The 27,585-nt window shown below is 44.2% G+C and overlaps 1 protein-coding gene across 1 annotated transcript in view; it reads left to right on the top strand.

The window, feature by feature from the left end:
* The first annotated feature begins 10,961 nt into the window (after positions 1-10,961).
* Positions 10,962-27,585, top strand: part of LOC129693673 (uncharacterized) — a 75,277-nt gene continuing 58,653 nt past the window's right edge. The window contains exons 1-5 of the mRNA XM_055630456.1: positions 10,962-11,003; positions 16,389-16,478; positions 19,306-19,365; positions 21,101-21,212; positions 24,292-24,419. Coding sequence (XP_055486431.1) covers positions 11,001-11,003; positions 16,389-16,478; positions 19,306-19,365; positions 21,101-21,212; positions 24,292-24,419 — 393 coding nt within the window. The 5' untranslated portion in view covers positions 10,962-11,000. The remainder of the gene's footprint in view (positions 11,004-16,388; positions 16,479-19,305; positions 19,366-21,100; positions 21,213-24,291; positions 24,420-27,585) is intronic.

Raw genomic sequence — 27,585 nt, 5'->3', positions numbered from 1 at the left:
CAACAGCGAATTGTGAACACTTTGTGGAGACATTAATGCTTCAAGTCTGTGTCAGGTTTATGCAGTGGTGGCGCTGGTGATAGTAATGCTGTTGGTATGATGGAAAGAATAAAAAGGAAGGTGGAATGTAGGAGAAATTAAGTTACAACAGCACTGAGAATGCAAGAAAACCAGGGGTGGATTAGGACAAGAATGGGGACTTCTTCTTCTTTCGTGTGGCGTGCATAGCCTAAAATTGCTGGACAACTTGTTCTATTTGATCTTCCGTTTGTGCACGTCGATTTGATTAGTCGAAATAGTTTTACCCCATTGACTTCTCTAATTCCAGGTAATCCTTACTTTCTCCTCCTCAGCTCTCCCTCAGCCCTCTGGCTCCACCTCTTCCTTTCTTCCTTCCGCCCCCCCCCCCCCCCCTCCCTCCCCCCTCACATCAGTCTGAAGAAGGGTTTCGACCCGAAACGTTGCCTATTTCCTTCGCTCCATAGATGCTGCCTCACCCGCTGAATTTCTCCAGCACTTTTGTCTACCTTTGGGAAGTATTTTAGATTTTTAGTTTACAGATACAGTGGGGAAACAGGCCCTTTGACCCACCGGGTCCGTGCCGATCAGCAATCCGCACACATTAACACTATCCTACACACACTAGGGACAATTTAGGCTTTAACTATTCAATTCAACTTTAATGTCATCGCACAAATACAAGTATCAGTACAACGAAATGCAGTTTTGCGTCAGTCCGTAGTAGTTGTACATAAAGAAAACAAAAAAATAAAAAATAGAAAGAGGGAAGATACAGAATAATCAGGAAATACAGAATGATTAAACAAAGGGGACGGAGGGACCAGAGAAATCTATCGTCGGGATTCCGAGTTCAGCAGTGTGATTGTGTTGTTATAGACGCTTTTCCTCATCCTACTAGTACGTGACCTGAGGCTCCTGTACCACCTCCCTGATGGGAGGAGGGCAAACAGTCCATGGTTGGGGTGTGAGGGGTCTTTGATGATCTTCCCAGCCCGTCTCAGACACCTTTTTCGGTGAGGGCATCCATGGCAGGGAGCGGGGCACCGATGATGTGCTGCGCGGTTTTCACCACCCGTTGTAGTGCCTTCCTGTCCGTAGCAGTGCAGCTGCTGTACCATACCGTGAAGCAGGTGGTCAGGATACTCTATGGTACAGCGGTCCCGAAACAAAACTAAGCCAATTAACCAACAAATCTGTACGTCTTTGGAGTGTGGGAGGAAATCGAAGAGCTCGGAGAAAACCTATGTGGTCACGGGGAGAAGGTACAAACTCCGTACAGACTGCACCCGTAGTCAGGATCGAACCCGGATCTCTGGCGCTGTAAGGCAGCAGCAACTCTACCGCTGCGCCACCGTGTCTCCCGTCACCTATTCTGGTGCAGTAACTGCAATAAATGTTGTAGAGGTCACATATTACAGGCAGAGATAGTGAAATAAATTAATATTTAAGTGGTGGATTGGTTGCCAATAAAACAGGTTGCCGTGACATGGATTACTGAGCTTCACTGAACCAGGCAGAGCACTCAACTACATTTGTACTTTGTAGATGGCAACAATACTTTTTGAAGGAGCAGGGCTGTTCAATCCTTTAAATTCAACCTGATTTCTTTCTATCCAAATGTCCTTGTCGTTGTGGAGGCCCCGAATTTAAGCCGATGACCACAACTAAGCCTGGCAAAGTGGTCTGCCAGCATGGGATGCTGTACGTACCTTGCATTGAAGAGCAGAACAAACAGAGCAAACCCATGGCATATTACATTGTAATGGCCAAAGGAGAATTCTCTGAATTAATCTGGAGTCAGCTGTTCTAATGTTAGGATGGGTGGCCTGTTCCATGTGCAGATATGGTTTCAGTCATTTGCAGCTGTTTGCACCATGTCTTGAGTGGGGAAAAGAGAAAGATAGGGAGAGGGAAAAGGGATGATACAAAGTAAAATACCACTTTGTAGCAATGAGCCTAAAGAAGGGTCCCAAAACAAAATGTCACATGTTCATTCCCTCCACAGATGCTGCCTCACCCGCCGAGTTCCTCCAGCACTTGTATTTTGCTCAAGATTCCAGCATCTGCGGTCCACTTTGTATGAATAGCTCCAGAGGTTTATCCATAGTAGTGCCACATTTCAAATGAATCATTGAACTAAGACCTGCGTTGATGGATGTAAAATATGTAAATGCCCAGTGTGGGCAAGGTGGGCCGAAGGGCCTGTTTCCATGCTGTATCACTCTGAGAACTGGATAGACTCGGCTTGTACTCGCTAGAATTTAGAAGATTGAGGGGGGATCTTATAGAAACTTACAAAATTCTTAAGGGGTTGGACAGGCTAGATGCAGGAAGATTGTTCCCGATGTTGGGGAAGTCCAGAACAAGGGGTCACAGTTTAAGGATAAGGGGGAAGTCTTTCAGGACCGAGATGAGAAAAACATTTTTCACACAGAGAGTGGTGAATCTGTGGAATTCTCTGCCACAGAAGGTAGTTGAGGCCACAGTTCATTGGTTATATTTAAGAGGGAGTTAGATGTGGCCCCTGTGGCTAAAGGGATCAGGGGGTATGGAGAGAAGGCAGGTACGGAATACTGAGTTGGATGATCAGCCATGATCCTATTGAATGGCGGTGCACGCTCGAAGGGCCGAATGGCCAATCCTGCACCTATTTTCTATGTTTCTAAGAAGCCCATAGCACGATTTGAATTCTCCCAGTCTCGCAGTAAGTATTGCCCCCTCAAACCAGCAACTAACTAACTAGACATTAACTTTACTAATACTTATAGTTGTAACATAAAAACAAGCACCCCACTTCAATGTACAGTAGCTGAAGTGTCATGTAAGGTTTCAACACAATGTGGCTCCATGGATCATTTATAAATAGATGGAGGAGACCCGAGGACATATTACTCATCCCTTGACAAACTTCACTTGACAGCAGCACAGACAGTCTGCAGACTGACAATTGGCCTGCAAAATGACATAACAAGAAATCTGGGAGACAATCAATGAATGGCCTTTTATCCAAATGCTCGTCGTCTTTTAAGACCTCAGAATATCCTGCAATGCTTCACAACCAATGATAACCCTTTGCTGTAAAATCACCGCTGTGTTAAAGGGTATGAGGAAGCTGAATTGCTCATCTCAAGGTTCTTGAGAAAACATTGAAATAAATATTGCTATATGTGCTTTGCTCAAGAGACTGGGAACTCTGTCTATCTTTTGATATAATTAGTGGATTTTTAAAGGCACATTTAACATTCAAGTTAGAAGATGGTTTCAAGTCTCACACTAATGCCCCTGTCCCACTTAGGAAACCTGAACGGAAACCTCTGGAGGCTTTGCGCCCCACCCAAGGTTTCCGTGCGGTTCCCAGAGGTTGCAGGTGGTTGCCGGAGGTTGCAGGTAGTGGAAGCATGTAGGGAGACTGACAAAAACCTCCGGGAACCGCACGGAAACCTTGGATGGGGCACAAAGTCTCCAGAGGTTTCCGTTCAAGTTTCCTAAGTGGGACAGGGGCATAACGAGTTAACCCCAAAATTTAGCTGGTATCTTTCGGCAGCATTGATCAGGAGCTGATTTGTTGGAGATGACGTTAATCAGAACCAATGTAAAAAATCTCAGTTGGATATACAGAATCCACTGAAGCATCACATAAAAGAGCAGGCGAAGGTCCTCTCCCTTAAGAGAGGCATAGTGGCGCAGTGGTGGATTTGCTGCCTTACTGCGCCAGAGACCTGGGTTCGATCCTGACCACGGGTGCTTGACTGTACAGAGTTCGTATGTTCTCCACGTGACCTGCTTGGGTTTTCTCCAGGATCTCCGGCTTCCACCCACACTCCAAAGATGTACAGGTTTGTAGGCTACTCGACTTGAATAATTGTAACTTGTCCCTAGCGTGTGTAGGGTAGTGCAAGTGTGCGGGATCGCTGGTCGGTGTGGACTCGGTGGGCCAAAGGGCCTGTTTCCGCGCAGTATCTCCAAACTAAAATTCCAAGCATTTGGCTTTTGATCTTTATCTTCTATTCGTTGCTTGCATCTAGTTTGCTTGGAGGTACATCAGTGGAGCTCCTTGGGATAATTTTCCCATTGTTAAAGCTGCCTGAAAAATGTATGTCCATTATAATTTCTTGGGGCATTTTTCATTTCTGGATGCTTTATGTGTTGGCAATTCCTCAATGAATTTGTCAAAACCAGATCACAGCGCCATACTTACTGGGAGTTTGCTATATGCAACTTCCGCATTATAACAATGATTTCACTTTCATTAGATGCATTTTGGAATCTTATGGTGCAACACAATTGTAAAAAATAACTGTTTCAGGACTTGACGAATGATGGTCAAGATTATAAACAATGATCTCCTTACTTCTTTTCTTTATGTCTTATTCTCTTTTTCCTATTTTCTTTTCCTCAACTTTCTTCACTCATTTTTTCGTCTTTTTTTCTTTTTCTCCACACACTATATATCTCACGTCTTTTTATCCTTAACTATCTAATTTATTTTCCTTATTCTTATCTTTCTTTATTATAACAAAAAAAAAGAAGAAGATGTACATAAAATGTATTATGAAAATATATATTAGGCACTTTGGTGCCATATGATTGTTCTTACTTCTAATAAAATAGAATATTTAAAAAAAAACATTAACTTTGTGGCGACACCTAGCGTTGGCTCTGTTTAATCGAACCCTCGCAGTTGGCTGGAGAGCGCGGGTGTTTTATTCGCAGGCTTTTTACAGTATTGATTCATTCTGGAACCAACATCGTGTATTTGGCTGTCTTTAGCAACTCGGGTCATTTCGATATTTTCATCTAACAAAAAAATAATAATTTAACTAATCCAACAACAGCTTCCCCTATAGGAGGAAGAACCATGTAAAAAAAACTCCATTGAAATCTCTCGCCTCCAGTTGAAATTTCCATCTTGCAGATATGATTGTTCAAGGTAAACTGATCTATGCCGGGATATCAGCTGGTTTGCTGCAAATGTCCTCAGATAAGATTCAGACACTTGGTTTAAGGATAGAATATTAATTGGAATCCCAACTCTCTATCTCCATCTTGTGGTCTGTTGCAATAAAAACAGAACAACCCGGAGCAGGGCCGTACATCGCCCGGCGCGGCTTTAATGGCGATGTACGGCGGGGGATTCACCCAGAGAAGGTTCACCAGACTGATTCCTGGGATGTCAGGACTTTCATATGAAGAAAGACTGGATAGACTCGGCTTGTACTCGCTAGAATTGAGAAGATTGAGGGAGGATCTTATAGAAACGTACAAAATTCTTAAGGGGTTGGACAGGCTAGATGCAGGAAGGTTGTTCCCGATGTTGGGGAAGTCCAGAACAAGGGGCCACAGTTTAAGGATAAGGGGGAAATCTTTTAGGACCGAGATGAGAAAACATTTTTTTTCACACACAGAGTGGTGAATCTGTGGAATTCTCTGCCACAGAAGGTAGTTGAGGCCACAGTTCATTGGCTATATTTAAGAGGGAGTTAGATGTGGCAAAAGAGATCAGGGGGTATGGAGAGAAGGCAGGTATGGGATACTGACTTGGATGATCAGCCATGATCATATTGAATGGCGGTGCAGGCTCGAAGGGCCGAATGGCCTCTACTCCTGCACCTATTTTCAAGTTCAAGTGAGTTTATTGTCATGTGTCCCTGTATAGGACAATTAAATGTTCTTGCTTTGCTTCAGCACAACAGAACATAGTAGGCATTTACTACAAAACAGATAAGTGTGTCCATATACCATGATATAAATATATACACACATGAATAAATAAACTGATAAAGTGCAAATAACAGAAAATGGTTATTATTTAAAGACAAGTATGCAGAGACTAAAGGTGGCATATAACGATGCCATGAGAACACTATTAAGGCAACCTAGATGGTGTAGTGCCAGTAATATGTTTGTGGCTGCAGCAGTCAGTACTTTAGAAGCTATCCTAAGACACCACATGTATAATAAATTCATTTGCAGGATAAATGACTAAAAATGTGCTTATTGTGGCCTTGTCAAACATAAGGGTTAGCACTACACGCTACAAATCCCAGCTGTGGAGACACTGGTATTGTTGTCTCGTTGTAGGACAATTGATCATCTTTTAATCTGGAGTTTTAAGTATTATTGTGTTTAAAAAAATATATAAATTATGATGTTTTTATAAGTGATATACCAAGATTTTATATGTATTTATGATATTTGATTTGCAATGCATTTTTAATGTAATGTTGCCCCTTGTCTGGACATTGAGTCCGTAATAAAGTTTATTATCATTATTATCATCCGAGCCAGGTGAAGAATGGGGGTAGGACTTGACAAGCATAGGCTTTTTCCTATCCCTTTTCGAACGAGTCTAATGTGTATTATGTTGAAATTGGCTTTTGATTTTTTAATTTATGTATGTACATGTTATGTATATGTGTATGTATTTATGTATATATATATGCATATATATAATTTTCCTTTTATTTATTCATTTTCATTTTTTCTTTTCTTCTTTTTTTTTAATTGTTCGAAATAAAAGATATCATTCATTCAAAAGATATCATTCATTCATTCATTCAATAGCCTGATGGCTGTGGGGAAGTAGCTATTTTCCATGTTTCTACTCCAGGATTTTGTGCCTATCTTATGCGATGCAAAAGCACCATCTACAGTTCCTTGTGTTCAAGAAGGAACTGCAGATGCTGGAAGATCGAAGGTACACAAAAATGCTGGAGAAACTCAGCGGGTGCAGCAGCATCTATGGAGCGAAGGAAATAGGCGACGTTTCGGGCCTAAACCCTTCTTCAGACTGATAGGGGGTGGGGGGAAGAAGGAAGTAAAAAGGGAGGAGGAGCCCGAGGGCGGGGGGATGGGAGGAGACAGCTCGAGGGCTAAGGAAGGGGAGGAGACAGCAAGGGCTAGCAAAACTGGGAGAATTCAACGTTCATGCCATCCGGACGCAAGCAACCCAGGCGGAATATGAGGTGCTGTTCCTCCAATTTCCGGTGTTGCTCACTCTGGCAATGGAGGAGACCCAGGACAGAGAGGTCGGATTGGGAATGGGAGGGGGAATTGAAGTGCTGAGCCACCGGGAGATCAGGTAGGTTATTGCGGACTGAGCGGAGGTGTTCAGCGAAACGATCGCCCAACCTCCGCTTAGTCTCCCCGATGTAAATCAGCTGACATCTAGAGCAGCGGATGCAGTAGATGAGTTTGGAGGAGATACAGGTGAACCTCTGTCGCACCTGGAACGACTGCTTGGGTCCTTGAATGGAGTCGAGGGGTGAGGTGAAGGGACAGGTGTTGCATTTCTTGCGGTTGCAACGGAAAGTGCCCGGGGAGGGGGTGGTACGGGATAGAAGGGAAGAATTGACAAGGGAGTTGCGGAGGTAACAGTCTTTGCGGAAGGCAGACATGGCGGGAGATGGGAAGATGTGGCGAGTGGTGGGGTCACGTTGGAGGTGGCGGAAATGGCGGAGGATGATTTGTTGTATGTGACGGCTGGTGGGGTGAAAGGTGAGGACTAGGGGGACTCTGCCCTTGTTACGAGTGCGGGGATGGGGAGAGAGAGCAGCGTTGCGGGGTATGGATGAGACCCTGGTGCGAGCCTCATCTATGGTGGCGGAGGGGAATCCCCGTTCCCTGAAGAACGAGGACACTTCCGATGCCCTGGTGTGGAACGTCTCATCCTGGGAGCAGATGTGGCGTAGGCGGAGGAATTGGGAGTAGGGGATGGAGACTTTACAGGGGGCAGGGTGGGAGGACGTGTAGTCCAGATAGCCATGTGAGTCAGTTGGTTTGTAGTGCATGTAGGTATGTTGCAAAGCCTACCTGAAGCGTCGCTGAAAATCTGTCCCAGCCCGTGTGCGCGATTTTGGCGCCGTTTAGAGGGGGGTGGGTTTAAAACCCGATTTCCCCTAGGCTGTTCAAATCGAGGATGTTCAGCCTAGTTAATTATTAACGAAAAATCGCTGGAAGATTCCGTCGCTTTAGCTATTATTACTTTTAAGGGCTTTATCTAATTGTTATAGTAGTGTAAAAATTAACCTCTAAACCCGCGACCGCCGGCAACGGGTCGGATCTCATACAGGGGACAACAGAAGGTAGGCTGTTTATTTTTACATTAAAAAGGGCTTCTTAAGATCCCTTTATACAAAGTTCAATGTTGCGAGTAGCTAATTTTGGGCCCCATTATATCCCGCAGTATTTTTCTGGGCATTTGAGGGTACAAATCTAGCGCGATGTGAACATTCTAAACCAGCGCGTTCACAGGAACCCACTATAAAGCTGATTTAAATTGATTTTAATTTACAGCAATTGAACACTAAATTCCTTTCATTTGGCCTATAAATTAATGTAAATGAGATTTAAAAATCATGTTTTATTGTGAATTATTTGTGAATATTATTTGGACACTTAGGTTATTTAAAAATGTTAAATCATTTATTAAGAAATAGATAGATGTTTAGATCTAGTAATTGAAGTTTGAAATTAGCTCCAATTGGGTAACTAACTAATTATATGCTTTAATTTCAGGTCATCCAAGTAAGATTGTTTTATATTTGTTTCAGAATGCTTCAATCTATGATAACTGAAAATTTCATTCAGTTCTATTAATTTTTAAGAAAGTTATGGGCTTTTGACTGTCCACGATCACAGCTTTTTTGTTATGTCCATAGAAAATCAATAGGGAACAATATGCTAATTTCCGAGTATGAAAATGGCCATAACTTTTTAAATACTTGAGATATGAAAGTGAATTAGGTGTCAAATTGAACTTCTTGTTATGCTTTATCTGATGGGATAAATTGCAGACTTGATTTTTTAAATCTCAAAATTTTGTAACATTGCTACTGGTACCCATAAAAATATGACTGTAAGACCCATCATTTGAATTCTGAATAGTGTTTGTTGTATTTCAATCAAAATGTCTGGTCTACTGTCTGAATGGCTGTGCTGTAAACTCTTTATTGCTAAACTTGAATCTGAACAAATAACTGTCCTTAAAGGCCTAGTATCCTCGAACCACTGTACCACTAACAATATTGCAATCATTTCACCTGTGTACACTGAGGCCTCATTATTGATCCTCTTCCCTACTTTGATGTGAAATTCTGGTACAATAAATGCTACTCCTACTTTATCTACTGAATCTTTTGATGCATCTGAGGAAGGACATTATTGCCATAGAGGGAGTGCAGAGAAGGTTCACTGGACTGATTCCTGGGATGTTGGGGAAGTCCAGGACAAGGGGTCACATAGAAACATAGAAATTAGGTGCAGGAGTAGGCCATTCGGCCCTTCGAGCCTGCACCGCCATTCAATATGATCATGGCTGATCATCCAACTCAGTATCCCGTACCTGCCTTCTCTCCATACCCCCTGATCCCCTTAGCCACAAGGACCACATCTAACTCCCTCTTAAATATAGCCAATGAACTGTGGCCTCAACTACCTTCTGTGTTTCTCATCTCGGTCCTGAAAGACTTCCCCCTTATCCTTAAACTGTGATCCCTTGTTCTGGACTTTCCCCAACATCGGGAACAATCTTCCTGCATCTAGCCTGTCCAACCCCTTAAGAATTTTGTAAGTTTCTATAAGATCCCCTCTCAATCTTCTAAATTCTAGAGAGTATAAACCAAGTCTATCCAGTCTTTCTTCATAAGACAGTCCTGACATCCCAGGAATCAGTCTGGTGAACCGTCTCTGCACTCCCTCTATGGCAATAATGTCCTTCCTCAGATTTGGAGACCAAAACTGTACGCAATACTCCAGGTGTGGTCTCACCAAGACCCTGTACAACTGCAGTAGAACCTCTCTGCTCCTATACTCAAATCCTTTTGCAATGAAAGCTAACATACCATTCGCTTTCTTTACTGCCTGCTGCACCTGCATGCCTACCTTCAATGACTGGTGTACCATGACACCCAGGTCTCGCTGCATCTCCCCCTTTCCCTGTCACAGTTTAAGGATCAGGGGGAAATCTTTTAGGACCGAGATGAGGAAAACCTTTTTCACACAGAGAGTGGTGAATCTGTGGAATTCTCTGCCACAGAAGGTAGTTGAGGCCATTGGCTATATTTAAGAGGGAGTTAGATGTGGCCCTTGTGGCTAAAGGGGATCAGGGGGTATGGAGAGAAGGCAGGGATGGGATACTGAGTTGGATGATCAGCCATGATCATATCGAATGGCGGTGCAGGCTCGAAGGGCCAAACGGCCTCTACTCCTGCACCTATTTTCAAGTTCAAGTGAGTTTATTGTCATGTGTCCCTGTGTAGGACAATGAAATTTTCTCGCTTTGCTTCAGCACAACAGAACAAAGTAGGCATTTACTACAAAACAGATAAGTGTGTCCATATACCATGATATAAATATATACACACATGAATAAATAAACTGATAAAGTGCAAATAACAGAAAATGGTTATTATTTAAAGACAAGTATGCAGAGACTAAAGGTGGCATATAACGATGCCATGAGAACACTGTTAAGGCAACCTAGATGGTGTAGTGCCAGTAATATGTTTGTGGCTGCAGTAGTCAGTACTTTAGAAGCTATCCTGAATGGCCTCTACTCCTGCACCTATTGTCTATGTTTCTATGCATTCAAAAGACATCATTCATTCATTTAATAGCCTGATGGCTGTGGGGTAGAAGCTATTTTCCATGTTTCTACTCCAGGATTTTGCGCCTATCTTCTGCGGTGCAAAAGCACCATCTACAGTTCCTTCATGCACACAATATTTAATAACAAACAAAGATCTTTGATAACAAACCTGGCGGCGGAGGAGGAAGAGGAGGAGGCTCTAAGATAAACGACTGAAGGTGGCGAGCGGACAATTATTTATTTGCCCCCAACAAAGATGGCGCCGACGCCCCGCGCCCCGCAGCCGGGCGGCAGTTGGACGGCAGTTTGGTTTGAACAGAAAGGGCGGGGTCTGTAAACCGCCCGCCCCCTCCCCCCGGGACACGAGGCCGCGCGCCCGCCCGCCCGGAAGATGGTAGGTGACTCTCCGTCATAAAGCTATTCTCTGCAAAGATCTTATAGCAGAGCGATATTTGATTCTCTCATGTGTACTTTTGTGTCGCTCGGCTTTAAAATCTTAACCCCCCCCCCCCCCCATTAAGAACAAGTCACCACCGACCAGGTGCAGTTTGGCGGAGCTGCACACATCTTGCAGACAGGCAGACAGCAACAGATTCGGTGTGAACCACCTCGCATCTGCATTTCCTTCCTACCCATTCCTTCTCTCCACAGATGCTGCCCAAAGATGCTAGAGGAGCTCTATAGTCTTTGATGCTGCATGTCCCACTGAGTTACTCCAGCATTTTGTGCCTATCTTCTGTGTAAACCCAGCATCTGCATTTCCTTCCTACCCATTCCTTCTCTCCAGAGATGCTGAGTTACTCCAGCATGTTGTGTCTATCTTCTGTGTAAACGCGGCATCTGCAGTTCTTTTCTACAGATTCCTTCTCTCCAGAGATGTTGCCCAAAGATGCTAGAGGAGCTCTATAATCTTTGATGCTGCCTGTCCCACTGTGTTACTCCTGCATTTTGTGCCTATCTTCTCCGTAAACCCGGCATCTGCAGTTCTTTCCTACCTATTCCTTCTCTCCACAGATGCTGAGTTACTCCAGCATGTTGTGTCTATCTTCTGTGTAAACCAGCATCTGTAGTTCTTTTCTACAGATTCCTTCTCTCCAGAGATGCTGCCCAAAGATGATAGAGGAGCTCTATAATCTTTGATGCTGCCTGGCTGGCTGAGTTACTCCAGCATGTTGTGTCTATCTTCTGTGTAAACGCGGCATCTGCAGTTCTTTTCTACAGATTCCATCTCTCCAGAGATGCTGCCCAAAGATGATGGAGGAGCTCTATAATCTTTGATGCTGCCTGTCCCACTGAGTTACTCCAGCATTTTGTGCCTATCTCCTCTGTAAACCCGGCATCTGCAATTCTTTCCTACCCATTCCTTCTCTCCAGAGATGCTGCCTGTCCTACTGAGTTACTCCAGTATTTTGTGCCTATCTTCTGTGTAAACCAGCATCTGTAGTTCTTTTCTACAGATTCCTTCTCTCCAAAGATGCTGCCCAAAGATGCTGGAGGAGCTCTATACTCTTTGATGCTGCCTGTCTGGCTGAGTTACTGCAGTATTTTGTGCCTATCTTCTGTGTAAACCAGCATCTGCAGTTCTTTCCTAGTCATTCCTTCTCTCCAGAGATGCTGAGTTACTCCAGCATGTTGTGTCTATAATCTGTGTAAACCCAGCATCTGCAGTTCATTTCTAGCCATCCCTTCTCTCCACAGATGCTGCCCAAAGATGCAAGAGGACCTCTATTCTATAATCTTTGATGCTGCCTGTCCCACTGAGTTACTCCTGCATTTTGTGTCTATAATTCTGTGTAAACCCGGCATCTGCAGTTCTTTTCTGCACATTCCTCTCTCCAGAGATGCAGCCTGTCCCACTGAGTTACTCCAGCATTTTGTGCCCATCTTCTCTGTAAACCCGGCATCTGCAGTTCTTTCCTACCCATTCCTTCTCTCCAGAGATGCTGCCCAAAGATGCTAGAGGAGCTCTATAATCTTTGATGCTGCCTGGCTGGCTGAGTTACTCCAGCATGTTGTGTCTATCTTCTCTGTAAACCCGGCATCTGCAGTGATTTCCTACCCATTCCTTCTCTCCACAGATGCTGAGTTACTCCAGTATGTTGTGTCTATCTTCTGTGTAAACCAGCATCTGTAGTTCTTTTCTACAGATTCCTTCTCTCCAGAGATGCTGCCCAAAGATGCTAGAGGAGCTCTATAATCTTTGATGCTGCCTGTCCCACTGAGTTACTCCAGCATTTCGTGCCTATCTTCTGTGTAAACCCAGCATCTGCAGTTCCTTCCTACCCATTCCTTCTCTCCAGAGATGCTGCCTGTCCCACTGAGTTACTCCTGCATTTTGTGCCTATCTTCTGTGCAAACCCGGCATCTGCATTTTTTTCCTACCTATTCCATCTCTCCACAGATGCTGAGTTACTCCAGCATGTTGTGTCTATCTTCTGTGTAAACCCAGCATCTGCAGTTCATTTCTAGCCATCCCTTCTCTCCACAGATGCTGCCCAAAGATGCAAGAGGAGCTCTATAATCTTTGATGCTGCCTGTCCCACTGAGTTACTCCAGCATTTTGTGCCTATCTTCTGTGTAAACCAGCATCTGCAGTTCATTTCTAGCCATTCCTTCTCTGCACAGATGCTGAGTTACTCCAGCATTTTGTGCCTATCTTCTGTGTAAACCCGGCATCTGCATTTCCTTCCTACCTATTCCTTCTCTCCACAGATGCTGAGTTACTCCAGCATTTTGTGCCTATCTTCTGTGTAAACCAGCATCTGCAGTTCATTTCTAGCTATTCCTTCTCTGCACAGATGCTGAGTTACTCCAGCATTTTGTGCCTATCTTCTGTGTAAACCCAGCATCTGCAGTTCATTTCTAGCCATCCCTTCTCTCCACAGATGCTGCCCAAAGATGCAAGAGAAGCTCTATTCTATAATCTTTGATGCTGCCTGTCCCACTGAGTTACTCCTGCATTTTGTGTCTATAATTCTGTGTAAACCCGGCATCTGCAGTTATTTTCTGCATATTCCTCTCTCCAGAGATGCAGCCTGTCCCACTGAGTTACTCCAGCATTTTGTGCCTATCTTCTGTGTAAACCCGGCATCTGCATTTCCTTCCTACCCATTCCTTCTCTCCAGAGATGCTGCCTGTCCCACTGAGTTACTCCAGCATTTTGTGTCTATATTCTCTGTAAACCCTGCATCTGCAGTTCTTTCCTATCCATTCCTTCTCTCCAGAGATGCTGAGTTACTCCAGCATGTTGTGTCTATCTTCTGTTAAACGCGGCATCTGCAGTTCTTTTCTACAGATTCCATCTCTCCAGAGATGCTGCCCAAAGATGCTAGAGGAGCTCTATAATCTTTGATGCTGCCTGTCCCACTGAGTTACTCCTGCATTTTGTGTCTATAATTCTGTGTAAACCCGGCATCTGCAGTTCTTTTCTGCATATTCCTCTCTCCAGAGATGCAGCCTGTCCCACTGAGTTACTCCAGCATATTGTGTCTATCTTCTGTGTAAACCCGGCATCTGCAGTTCTTTCCTACCCATTCCTTCTCTCCAGAGATGCTGAGTTACTCCAGTATTTTGTGTCTATCTTCTCTGTAAACCAGCATCTGCATTTCTTTCCTACCCATTCATTCTCTCCAGAGATGCTGCCCAAAGATGCTAGAGGAGCTCTATAATCTTTGATGCTGCCTGTCTGGCTGAGTTACTGCAGTATTTTGTGCCTATCTTCTGTGTAAACCCAGCATCGGCATTTCCTTCCTACCCATTCCTTCTCTCCAGAGATGCTGCCTGTCCCACTGAGTTACTCCAGCATTTTGTGCCTATCTTCTGTGTAAACCAGCAACTGCAGTTCTTTCCTAGTCATTCATTCTCTCCAGAGATGCTGAGTTACTCCAGCATGTTGTGTCTATCTTCTGTGTAAACGCGGCATCTATAAACCCATCTATAATCTTTGATGCTGCCTGTCCCACTGGGTTACTCCAGCATTTTGTGTCTATATTCTCTGTAAACCCGGCATCTGCAGTTCTTTCCTACCTATTCCTTCTCTCCACAGATGCTGAGTTACTCCAGTATGTTGTGTCTATCTTCTGTGTAAACCAGCATCTGTAGTTCTTTTCTACAGATTCCTTCTCTCCAGAGATGTTGCCTAAAGATGCTAGAGGAGCTCTATAATCTTTGATGCTGCCTGTCTGGCTGAGTAACTCCAGCATTTTGTGTCTATCTTCTGTAAACCCAGCATATGCAGCTCTTTCCTACCCATTCCTTCTCTCCAGAGATGCTGAGTTACTCCAGCATTTTCTTCCTATCATCTGTGTAAACCCAGCATCTGCAGTTCTTTCCTACCCAATCAAGATACAAGATACATTTATTCGTCACATGTGCCAGATGGCACAGTGAAATGAAATTCCCATACAGCCATACTATAAAAATAAGGGACACAACACACTATAGAGTTTGACATAAAACATCCCCACACAGCAGAATCAGAGTTTCCCACTGTGTGGGAAGGCACCAAAGTCGGTCTCTTCCTCCATTGTTCCCTGTGGTCAGGGCCTCTCCAGAGATGCTGCCTGTCCCGCTGAGTTAATCCAGCATTTTGTGTCTATCTTCTGTGTAAACCATAATCTGCAGTTCTTTCCTACCCATTCCTCCTATCCGGAGATGCTACCCTGTCTGGCTGAGTTACTCCAGCATTTTGTGTCTATCTTCGGTGTAAACCAGCATCTGCAGTTCTTTTCTACAGATTCCTTCTCTCCAGAGATGCTGCATGTCCCACTGAGTTACTCCAGCATTTCTGTACCTATCGTCGGTGTAAACCATCATCTGCAGTTCTTTCCTACCCATTCCTCCTATCCGGAGATGCTACCTGTCTGGCTGAGTTACTCCAGCATTTTTGTGCCTATCTTCGGTTTAAACCCGGCATCTGCAGTTCCTTCCTACACAATGAAATTCTTATTGATGATTAAGATGAGAAGGCATTCTTCATGGGGTGCGGTGATTCTTTAGAATTCCCTGCCTTGGGAAGTTGTGGATACTTAGTTATGTGGTATATTATCTGTGCAGCGAAGGAAATAGGCAAAGTTGCTCCAACATTGTTGAGCTCTGGTGCGGAGAGCTTCCAACGCGGGCGGTGCTGACCGTCATCGTGGAGTCCTGGGACACCTTGCAGAGGGTCTCCAGCAGCAGTCTCCACCCGGCGCGGCCTGCGGACTTTGGGAGCCGCAGACTCCGGTAGGAGGGGGCCGACTCTGTGTCCACGCCGCTGAGGACTTCCCGCAGCCCCGACGTCGGACTTACAACACCCCGGCGAGTGGTCCTGGACATCGGGCCGCCCGTAGCGGCAACTGCGGAGGGCACGGGGAGACCCTGACCACGGGAAATAGTGGAGGAAGAAGACTGACTTTGGTGCCTTCTCACACAGTGGGGAACTTTGATTCTGCTGTGTGGGGATGTTTATTGTCAAACCCTATAGTGTGTTGTGTCCTGTTGATTTTTTATTGTATGGCTGTATGGGAATTCATTTCACTGTGCCATCAGGCACATGTGACAATTAAATCTATCTTGAATCTATTAACTGAGATTGATAGAATTTTGGAAAATATGGAAAGAGCTGACTGGATATTGCAATTGAGCAGGGAATTGGAATTGAGTTTATCAATGACCCATTATTATTGATTGGCTCAAGAGGCCCACTTCTGACCAAGAAGGAGATATGTTGGTAAACTGACTGAACTACAGATTCTTGCATTGCTGTGTGTTTAATGAAAATGTGTCTATCTTTGTGTAGGCAACCACAAGGCGTATTCTGCGCAGCAGAGTGTCTGTGAGCACCACGGAACAAGGGACCCAGCGGGATGATTTTCCTGATGCACACCAGGTAATGTAATGTAAACATGATGATCTTGACTAATGTGGGTTCAAACACATGCCAGTTTGGGTTATTTGAAAGGTGGCACCTTCCACAGTGCTGCCCTCTTGTGACACGCAGTATATAACGTCTGAAGAAGGGTTTCGGCCCGAAACTTTGCCTATTTCCTTCGCTCCATAGATGCTGCTGCACCTGCTGAGTTTCTCCAGCATTTTTGTGTACCTTCGATTTTCCAGCATCTGCAGTTCCTTCTTAAACAGTATATAACGTGGTTGGTTTGTGTTGTTATATACCCACAGGATTGATTACCAAACAAAATATGACTCCAAGCCTTGTGATGAAGGCTGAATTCAGTAACATTGTAAATAGTCCCTAGTGGTGCTAGTGTACGTGGTAATTGCTTGTCAGTGCGGTCATGGTGGGCCGAAGGGCCTGTTTCCCCACTATCTCTAAAGTCCAAAGTTGGGAGTTTAGAGACACAGTGCGGAAACAGGCCCTTCGGCCCACTGAGTCTGTGCCGACCAGCGATCACCTCCATACGCTAGCACAAATTCTACTCACTAGGGGCAATTTACAATTCTTACTGGAGCCAATTAATCTACAAATCTGTGAGTCCTTCGAGTGTGGGAGGAAACCGGAGCACCCGGAGGAAACCCACGTGGTCTCGGGGAGATCATACAAATTGCACCCTAGGTCAGGATCGAACCCAAGTCTCCGGTGCTGCAAGGGAGCAACTCTACCATGCCACCCTTAAGTCTTGACGTTTCAAGGGACTTAGTTAAACTTGTACACTGATTATTGGGTGTTAATGTGCAGGTGTATTAGTTGGGAAGGCAAACAATATTTTGCCATTTATTATTATAAGATTAAAAACATCTTGATGCATTATATAGCAGTGCAATTATGCAAGGGTGTTAATGTGTCAAGAGGAGTTGAGTTTTAAGGCGAGACTGGATAGACTGGGTCTTTTTTACCCTGGAGCAGAGGAGGCTGAGGAGTGATCTTATAGAGGTATATAAAATCATGAGAGGCATGGATGAAATGAATGGTCGCAGCCTACTCCCCAAGGTAATAGAGTAAATAAAACAGAGGCCACAGGTGCAAGGTGAGAGGGGAAAGATTTAAAGTGAACCCGAGGGACAATGTTTTTCCACACAGTTTGGTGGTTCTTTGCAATGAGCTGCCAGAGGAAATGGTAGGTACAGTTACAACGTTTAAAAGGCATTTTTGATAGATACATGAATTTAAAGATTTAGAGTGATATGTGCCAAACATGGGCAGATGTGACTAGGTATGGTGACAAGTTTGGATGCGTCGGGCTATCTGACCAGTTTCCGTGCTGTGTCAATCTGTGACTAGATGGCGTCTACCTATCTGACCAGTTTCCGTGCTGTGTCAATCTGTGACTAGATGGCGTCTACCTATGATGGCTTTAAATAGAAACATAGAAAATAGGTGCAGGAGTAGGCCATTCGGCCCTTCGAGCCTGCACCGTCATTCAATATGATCATGGCTGATCATCCAACTCAGTATCCCGTACCTGCCTTCTCTCCATACCCCCTGACCCACTTAGCCACAAGGGCCACATCTAACTCCCTCTTAAATATAGCCAATGAACTGGCCTCAACTACCTTCTGTGGCAGATAATTCCAGAGATTCACCACTCTCTGCGTGAAAAATGTTCTTCTCATCTCGGTCCTAAAAGACTTCCCCCTTATCCTTAAACTGTGACCCTCTGTTCTGGACTTCCCCAACATCGGGAACAATCTTCCTGCATCTAGCCTGTCCAACCCCTTAAGAATTTTGTAATATCCCCCCTCAATCTTCTAAATTCTAGCGAGTACAAGCCGAGTCTATCCAGTCTTTCTTCATATGAAAGTCCTGACATCCCAGGATCAGTCTGGTGAACCTTCTCTGTACTCCCTCTATGGCAAGAATGTCTAATTTACTATAGGCTTTCTGTAATACTGTGCTTAAAACTTCAGTGTAATTAGTTGTCCCCTTAGCTGGTGATTGAGGGGTTGCCTAGATGTTTATCACTGGAGGATAAGTTGAACTCTGGGATAAATTGGAGTCGGGGTTCGTTCTATAGAGCTGTATCTTGTAGTTGCCCAATTTTTGTTTGGTTTCAGCCTCAAAATGATCATTAGTGATTAACATAATTCATGATAATACTGTTTTATTACATAGAAAATAGAAACATAGGTGCAGGAGGAGGCCATTCGGCCCTTCGAGCCTGCACCGCCATTGTGATCATGGCTGATCGTCCCCTATCAATAACCCGTGCCTGAGTTCTCCCCATATCCCTTGAATCCACTAGCCCCTAGAGCCCTATCTAACTCTCACTTAAATCCATCCAGTGACTTGACCTCCACTGCCCAGTGTGGCAGGGAATTCCATAAATTCGCAACTCTCTGGGTGAAAAAGTTTTTTCTCACCTCAGTCTTAAATGAACTCCCCTTTTTATTCTAAATCTCTCCCAATATTCCCATCAGCTCTCCCAGATTCCACCTCTTATTTACACACTCGGGGCAATTTACGGTGGCCAATTAACCGACCAAACTGAATGACATTGAGATGAGGCAGGAAACTGGAGGATCTGTGGGGAGGGAGGGTGGAGATAAAGCAGGGATCCTCACAGCCACAGGGATAAGGTGCAATATCCATGCAGACAGCACCAGAGACCACAATTGAACAAGGTTCGCATGAGCTGCCTGGCAGAGATTGACTAGCCTTGTCGCTGTGCTGGTGTGGTCAAGTGGGAAAATGTGTATAGGGATAGGGTAACTGCTGTTGCAAGTTGATCATCAAAATAATTTCTCCTTCACTATTCCAGCTTCCAAGGAGACGGCTGCGTCAGAGGTTTGCGAAGAGTCCTCCTCGTGTAGAGAGTAAGGTAATGGTGACATCTAACCTTTATCTACTGTATCCGCTGTTCCAGGTGTTGACCTATGTATCAGCTAGACCAAGCGCAGACTCGGCGATTGTTTCGCTGAACACCTCTGCTCAGTCTGCCTAGGCCTACACAATCTCTCGGTTGCCAAACACTTTAATTCCTCTTCCCATTCCCACACTGACCTCTCTGTCCTGGACCTCCTCCACTGTCAGAGTGAGGCCCAACGCAAATTGGAGGAACAGCACCTCACAGCACCCAGAGAGATCTAGGCGATCGTTTCGCTGAACACCTCTGCCTTGGCCAGCTTACACCCCAGCGATATGACCATTGACTTCTCTAACTTTAAGTAACTCTTGCTTTTTCTCTCTCTCTCTCCATCCCTCCCCTACCCTAGTTCTCCAACTAGTTTCACTGTCTCGTATGCCTCGTTGTCATTTTCGGCTAACAAATTCTACATTTTCTTGATCATCGTCTGCTTTGATCTGTCATTTTCACACCTTACCCTTCCATATTTGTGTCTCCATCTCCCCCGACTCTCAGTCCGAAGAAGGGTCTCGACCCGAAACGTCACCCATTCCTTCTCCCCGGAGATGCTGCCTGTCCCGGCTGAGTTACTCCAACATTTTGTGTCCATCTTCAGGTAATCTATAAATCCAGTCCCTTAGCTCTCCGCATTGTGTCCCTTGTGTTTACTACCGTAGGAGTCCGTAGATATTTTGTGGCAGCTCATAATGCCAGCCGTAGGTACTCGGGGCATCAGGTAAGTCGGGGCATTTTTTCAGCATGTTGAAAAATGTCCACGAGTAAAAAAAATAGCCCCGAGTACCGACGGCTGGCTATTACTGTAATTCTCTGAGTTTGAATCAAGGGGAAAACTCAGGAGAAACATAGAAATTAGGTGCAGGAGTAGAGGCCATTCGGCCCTACAAGCCTGCACCGCCATTCAATATGATCATGGCTGATCATCCAACTCAGTATCCCGTACCTGCCTTCTCTCCATACCCCCTGATCCCCTTAGCCACAAGGGCCACATCTAACTCCCTCTTAAATATAGCCAATGAACTGGCCATAACTACCTTCTGTGGCAGAGAATTCCAGAGATTCACCACTCTCTGTGTAAAAAAAGTTCTTCTCATCTCAGTTTTAAAGGATTTCCCCCTTATCCTTAAGCTGTGACCCCTTGTCCTGGACTTCCCTAACATCGGGAACAATCTTCCTGCATCTAGCCTGTCCAACCCCTTAAGAATTTTGTAAGTTTCTATAAGATCCCCTCTCAATCTCCTAAATTCTAGAGAGTATAAACCAAGTCTATCCAGTCTTTCTTCATAAGACAGTCCCGAGATCCCAGGAATCAGTCTGGTGAACCTTCTCTGCACTCCCTCCATGGCAATAATGTCCTTCCTCAGATTTGGAGACCAAAACTGTACGCAATACTCCAGGTGTGGTCTCACCAAGACCCTGTACAACTGCAGTAGAACCTCCCTGCTCCTATACTCAAATCTTTTTGCAATGAAAGCTAACATACCATTCGCTTTCTTTACTGCCTGCTGCACCTGCATGCCTACCTTCAATGACTGGTGTACCATGACACCCAGGTCTCGCTGCATCTCCCCCTTTCCCAATCGGCCACCATTTAGATAATTTAGAGAATTTGTGAGTAACTCGGGAAAGTGGGACAGGCCCTTTAGGAGAAATATAAAGTGGTATATCCTGATGCAGTTCGTTTTCTCTTCAGGAGATCCACAAACTTGATGTCAGGAAATCACCACGTCTTGCCAAGCTGCTGAATCCATACTCAATGGTCAGCACTGTTTCCGATTGGCAAGAACACAGTGGAACTAAGACAGGTAAGAGAATCCAATGAGAAACTCGTTCAACCTGTAGCTTGATGATGCAATTCCATCAAAATCCTAATCTCGCCCTCCAAACATTGCTCATTTGGATCCCTATTGTACAACGCTTTGTCTATAATCACTGTGGTTCTGATACAAGCTACATTTCCATTCTGAAGATCAAGCAGCAGGGTGGCACAGCAGTAGAGTTGCTGCCTCACAGCGCCAGAGACCCGGGTTCGATCCTGACTGCGGGTGCTGTCTGTACGGAGTTTGTACCTTCTCCCCGTGACCGGGTGGGTTCTCTCAGGTTGCTCATGATTTCCTCACACACTCCAAAGACGTACAGGTTCGCAGGTTAATTGGCTTTGGTAAAGAATTGTAAATTCTGTCTAGTGTGTAGGATGTTGTTGGTGTACGAGGATCGCTGGTTGGCACTCACTTGATCGGCCTGTTTCCGCATTATATTTATAACAAAACTGAAACCAAAAGACAATCGAACGACTGCCACCCTAGCCTTTGGTTTATCTATGGAGCCCAAATATTTTGATGGTGAACCTGTAAGCTGCAGTATTGTAGGGTTTGGGTAACTTGCAGCAATAATGCGGCTTTATAGATGCGCATTGTTATAGTGGTTCAGCACTTCTGACACCATGTAAATGAGACATTACACACGTGTAACTTTCTAATAGTCTTTAATAAGGATACAGAGTTAAATGATACTTGACTCCAGTCTGCTATTGTACTGCGCAGAAGGAGAAGCAGGCGTTATTATAAATGATACCTAAGGCAGGGTTAGTAGTGCTGAGGTAGCTATATGATTAGTTGCACGCATAAACCTTCTACAAGTAGCATCTCAGCAGTAGAATTATGTGAGGCGACAAGGTGCATCAGTACTTTAAAAAAGAAATGGTGTCGGGATCTGGTAAGGGGGGGGATGAAAAATACGAAGTTGGTTTATCCCTTTTTGTGCGGTTTTCATAATAGAGCTTTTGTTTCTTTTTCTTTCTCTTCTATGGTCTATTTCTTAACTTTTTTCGCTAACTATTGGGGTTTTTTTTTAAATTTTATTTATTTTATTGATCACTCTTTTACACTAACACAACTCTCTCACTTTCTCTTCTTTCTTTATTTCTATCTTTCCTTAAAGCTTAAAAAATGAAGGGGTACAATAAATGTAATAAGATATATACACACAATACAATTTATTTGTCACTTGAACCTCATAGAGGCTCAAATGAAATGTTGTTCCTGCAGTCATACATACAAGAAAAAATGACCCAAGACACAACACAATTTACACAGACATCCATCACAGCGCATCTCCTCCTCGCTGTGATGGAAGGCAAAAAAACATATCTCTCCCCTGCACTCCCCATTCTCTTCCCGAGAATGTGGCTTGTACTACTGTAATCTACTGTACTTCTAATAAATAAAAATATATATTTTTTTAAAGAAAAAAGAATTAAGCAAGGCGTAAAACATCCAAGTTCATCTGACCTATTAACGCAATTAACTTGCTTGTTAATGAATGTGGTGATTTAAAAGAAAAGTAAAGTTCACATGACTTGTATTTCCAGTCATTCATAGAAACATGGAAATTAGGTGCAGGAGTAGGCCATTCAGCCCTTCGAACCTGCACCGCCATTCAATATGATTATGGCTGATCATCCAACTCGGTATCCCGTACCTGCCTTCTCTCCATACCCTCTGATCCCCTTAGCCACAAGGGCCACATCTAACTCGCTCTTAAATATAGTCAATGAACTGGCCTCGACTACCCTCTGTGGCAGAGAGTTCCAGAGATTCACCACTCTCTGTGTGAAAAAAAGTTCTTCTCATCTCAGTTTTAAAGGATTTCCCCCTTATCCTTAAGCTGTGACCCCTTGTCCTGGACTTCCCCAACATCGGGAACAATCTTCCTGCATCTAGCCTGTCCAACCCCTTAAGAATTTTGTAAGTTTCTATAAGATCCCCTCTCAATCTTCTAAATTCTAGAGAGTATAAACCAAGTCTATCCAGTCTTCATAAGACAGTCCTGACATTCCAGGAATCAGTCTGGTGAACCTTCTCTGTACTCCCTCTATGGCAAGAATGTCCTTCCTCAGATTTGGAGACCAAAACTGTACGCAATACTCCAGGTGTGGTCTCACCAAGACCCTGTACAACTGCAGTAGAACCTCCCTGCTCCTATACTCAAATTCACAGCGGCTTACATTGTGCATCACTTTTTAAAAATCTAAAGTATTACAACAGCACAGGCAATGGAGAACCTATAATGATATATTTTGCATGGGCAGCTTACAACCCAGCGGTTACACTATTGATTTCTCTATCTACAAGTAACCCCTCCCCCTCACCCTCCCCCCTCCACCCTAGTCGCCGTACTAGTTTCACAGTCGTGCTGTTGAGTTTCATTGTCTGTATAACTCGTTGCCACCTACCCACAGCCAACAATGGACCATTGTGGGCTCCACCTTTCCTTAATCATCTTTACATTTTTGCGGCACATCTTTCATTAATTTGTTCTAAATCTCTCTATATCACCGTCTATATCTCTCCATTCCCTGTTCCCTGACTCTCAGTCTGAAGAAGGGTCTCGACCCAAAACATCATCTATTCCTTCTCTCCAGAGATGCTGCCTGTCCAGCTGAGTTACTCCAGCATTTTATGTCTATTTTCAGCGCTTGATATAAATTAGTTCAATAACAAAGGTTTTAATCACTGCAACTACAATAACCGTATAAGGTCATAAGTGATAGGTGCAGAACTAGGCCATTCTGACCATCAAGTCTACACTGCCATTCACTCATGGCTGATTTATCTCTCCCTCCTAATCCCATTCTCCTGCCTTCTTCCCATAACCCCTGACACCTGAACTAATCGGGTTTATCCACCTCTGCCTCAAAAATATCCATTGACAGCCTCCACAGCCTTCTGTGGTAAAGAATGCCACAGATTCACCACCCTCTGACTAAAGAAATTCCTCCTCATCTTCCTAAAGGAAGTCCTTTAATTCAGCTTTGTGTGTTTGGACTTTCTCCTTCTTTGGCTGGGTGACTACTGTGTGACAGTGTTCTTGTTTATTTTGAAGAGGTGCAGGTGGATGAGAGCTGTGAGCCAGCAGTGGTTAAACAGAATGACACACAAAGTCCAAAGAAGAAAGAGGAGACGGAGATAAACAAAGTTACTGAAGAAAACCTGGAAATGGTGATGGATGAGGTAACCTGAATAGGTCGGGAATGTGCGGAATAGCTCCTCAAGCCAGCTCTCCATCAATAAGAGCATGGTTGATCCAACCTTAACTTCAGATTACTTTCATTCTGTACACTGCAAGGGCCAGGAAACGAGCGGGTAAGATCATCTCTGACCCCTCTCACCCTGGCCACAAACTCTTTGAAGTACTTCCCTCTGAGAGCCGCCACAGCCACACATAAAAACAGCTTCTTCCCACGAACAGTTGCTCTACTCAACAGCCAAAAGTCTGTAGCCTCTTTTTCTCTGATCCTTTATTTTCATACGTTTCAATTATTCAAATATTTGCAGTCTTGCAACTCCTTCTGCAGTTGTACAGAGCCATAGTGAGACCACACCTGGAGTATTGTGTGCAGTTTTGGTCCCCTAATTTGAGGAAGGACATTCTTGCTATTGAGGGAGTGCAGCGTTCACCAGGTTAATTCCCGGGATGGTGGGACTCTCATATGCTGAGAGAATGGAGCGGCTGGGCTTGTACACGTTGGAGTTTAGAAGGATGAGAGGGGATCTTATTGAAACATATAAGATTCTTAAGGGATTCGACACGCTAGAGGCAGGAAACATGTTCCCGATGTTGGGGGAGTCCAGAACCAGGAGCCACACACAGTTTAAGAATAAGGGGTAAGCCATTTAGAACGGAGACGAGGAAACACTTTTTCTCACAGAGTTGTGAGTCTGTGAAAATCTCTGCCTTGGAGGGTGGTGGAGGCCGGTTCTCTGGATACTTTCAAGAGAGAGCTAGATAGGGCTCTTAAAGATAGCGGAGTCAGGGGATATGGGGAGAAGGCAGGAACGGGGTACTGATTGGGGATGATCACAGTGAATGGTGGTGCTGGCTCGAAGGGTGGAATGGCCTACTCCTGCACCTATTGTCTATTGCAGTCCCTAATTCAAGATTCAAAGGCAACGTGCTATCTATCTTCATTCTATTGAATTAATTGAACAAACTTTATCAGGTCAACCTCGTACTCCTTTCCAATCTTGGTCCCTTTTATTTAGTGAAAATTATTTTTAAAATGTCCAATTTAACACTCCATTAAAGCTAGCAAAAGTATAAGGAATGATAGAATAAATACTGCTTTAATTTTAGAAAAGCTGAGTATTAAAGATGAGATGAATAATGTAAGTCTTTCCCTTTGGTTATTCGTTTCTCTCTGACACCTGGGTTGGCAAGACCAACAATTATCGCTCTAATTGCCCTTGAGAAAGTAGTGGTAAGCCATCACCTTAAGAAGGAGTAAGTGTGTCAGTAATGGTGCAATCGTTAAACCGGTTCTCCACTTTGTACTCTGGTAATTTAACCTCTGTGTCCCCTGAGACATTGCAAAGGGATCACAGAGAGAGATATGGATCCACTTTTGTGCTATAATGTGAACATCATAATAGATGCACTCAGGCAGAGCAGCGGATTATAAATCTGCTGAAGACCACTTGGAGCTCTGCATTTCTGCAAACCTTGCTTTCAGAGAAGGCGTAGGGGATTTAAAATTTGTTCATCGAGTGTCGGTTGTTATTAAATATGGAGAGTGATGAATTGAAGTTAGATAGACTCAGATTTGAACTGAATATGTCAAACAGACCATCTGGTTTTTCCCTAGAGAATGGTAATTGCTTGAAATTACCTGCTGTTAAACTGGCAGGACAAAGGATGGGTTGGGGATTGCAGGCGCAGATGTATTTTTGGTGGTGTCAATTGAAATATGAGATGAGGCAGCTTCTCTGGTTCTTTGCTGACATAATGAGTTGAGTACCTCCCTGTCTGTCTAGTTTGATCCCTCTTCTCTCCTTGGAGGGAGGGTTACCTTCTGTTAAGATCTAGCTCAGAACCACCAGATATCCTCTGGTGTCTAAAAGTCTGCTCAGCTGTAAGGTTCAAGCCTAAAGGGCCTCTCCCACTTTCACGACCTCTGCCGAGTTTGCCCTTGACTCGTACTCGCAGCATGGTCGTAGGTAGGTTGTACGAAGTTCCCTCTTATCTCCTTCCTAAACGTATGTCCGTTCTTTCCGAAGCTGTGACCTCTAGTCCTAGACTCTCCCATTATTAAAGAGCAGCAAAACCAAGGCTGTCGAGTCGGAGTCGGAGCAATATTGGTGCTGTCGGAGTCTGTAAAAAAAGTCCCGACTTCGACCTCAACATAAATTTCACAGACCATAGAAATCGGAAAAAATCTTCCTTTTTAAACATACCGCATACCATATTTCCACCCGAGAGAATGAGGAATCACACTGGTGCTGCCATCTGGTGGCAGAACGACAAGAAACAAAGCGTAAACAAATGCCAATGGAGAGACTTCTCCGCACTGAAAAAAGATCAGATTTAAGGGCTTCAATGAAAGAGGATCTAGCAGAAACAATTCTGTTCCCAGGGATAAGCTATTAATACATTTTAGGTATGAACTTTTGTAGCAAACATAACTACCTATGCATTTAGTTTTCATTTCTACTAGACTAAGTGCTGCTCCCCCAAAGAACCCGTAGCACCCACGGGAGGCGTGGTCCTCCAATTCAACCCATTGCCCAAGCTAAGATTCGAGCACTCCTCAGCAAAGATCATTGCTCGTGAGCTGCCCCCAGCACTGTAGTTGAAAATAAAATATCAATCCCCAATTGCAATACCAATTGACCCTCCCCCTCCTGTCCTGCCAGGAGCTATGATGGCAGCATTGTTGCAAATGTCGGGTGCACTTGCTGTGAGATGCCATTGAGCTGAAAAGTTCAGAGTTGCTGCCAGTGTTTCTGTCTTTCAACTTTATATCAAAGTGTGTTGGAAGCTCTGAGGAATGAGGTTTTGGGTATCTGAGGAAAGTAAAAACCATTTTAAATTCAAAGTATTTTAAAACATTTTCATTAATAACTCTAGAAATAAAGTCTGATTTTTTTTCAGATAAGGCGAATTTGGACTGCACGGAAAAAATCTCTACCGGAATATGTAAAAATTTTACCGAAACGTTGCCTATTTCCTTCGCTCCATAGATGCTGCTGCACCCGCTGCGTTTCTCCAGCATTTTTTGTGTACCTTCATGATAATACTGTTTTATTCTCCCAATATTCCCATCAGCTTTCCCAGATTCCACCTCTTATTTACACACTTGGGGCAATTTACGGTGGCCAATTAACCTACCAAACTGAATGA

Source organism: Leucoraja erinacea, unplaced genomic scaffold (assembly GCF_028641065.1).
Source record: "Leucoraja erinacea ecotype New England unplaced genomic scaffold, Leri_hhj_1 Leri_385S, whole genome shotgun sequence".
NCBI classification, from domain to species: Eukaryota; Metazoa; Chordata; class Chondrichthyes; order Rajiformes; family Rajidae; genus Leucoraja; species Leucoraja erinaceus.
The sequence above is the reverse complement of the archived record's forward strand: the minus strand, read 5'-3'. Positions and strand labels throughout refer to the sequence as shown.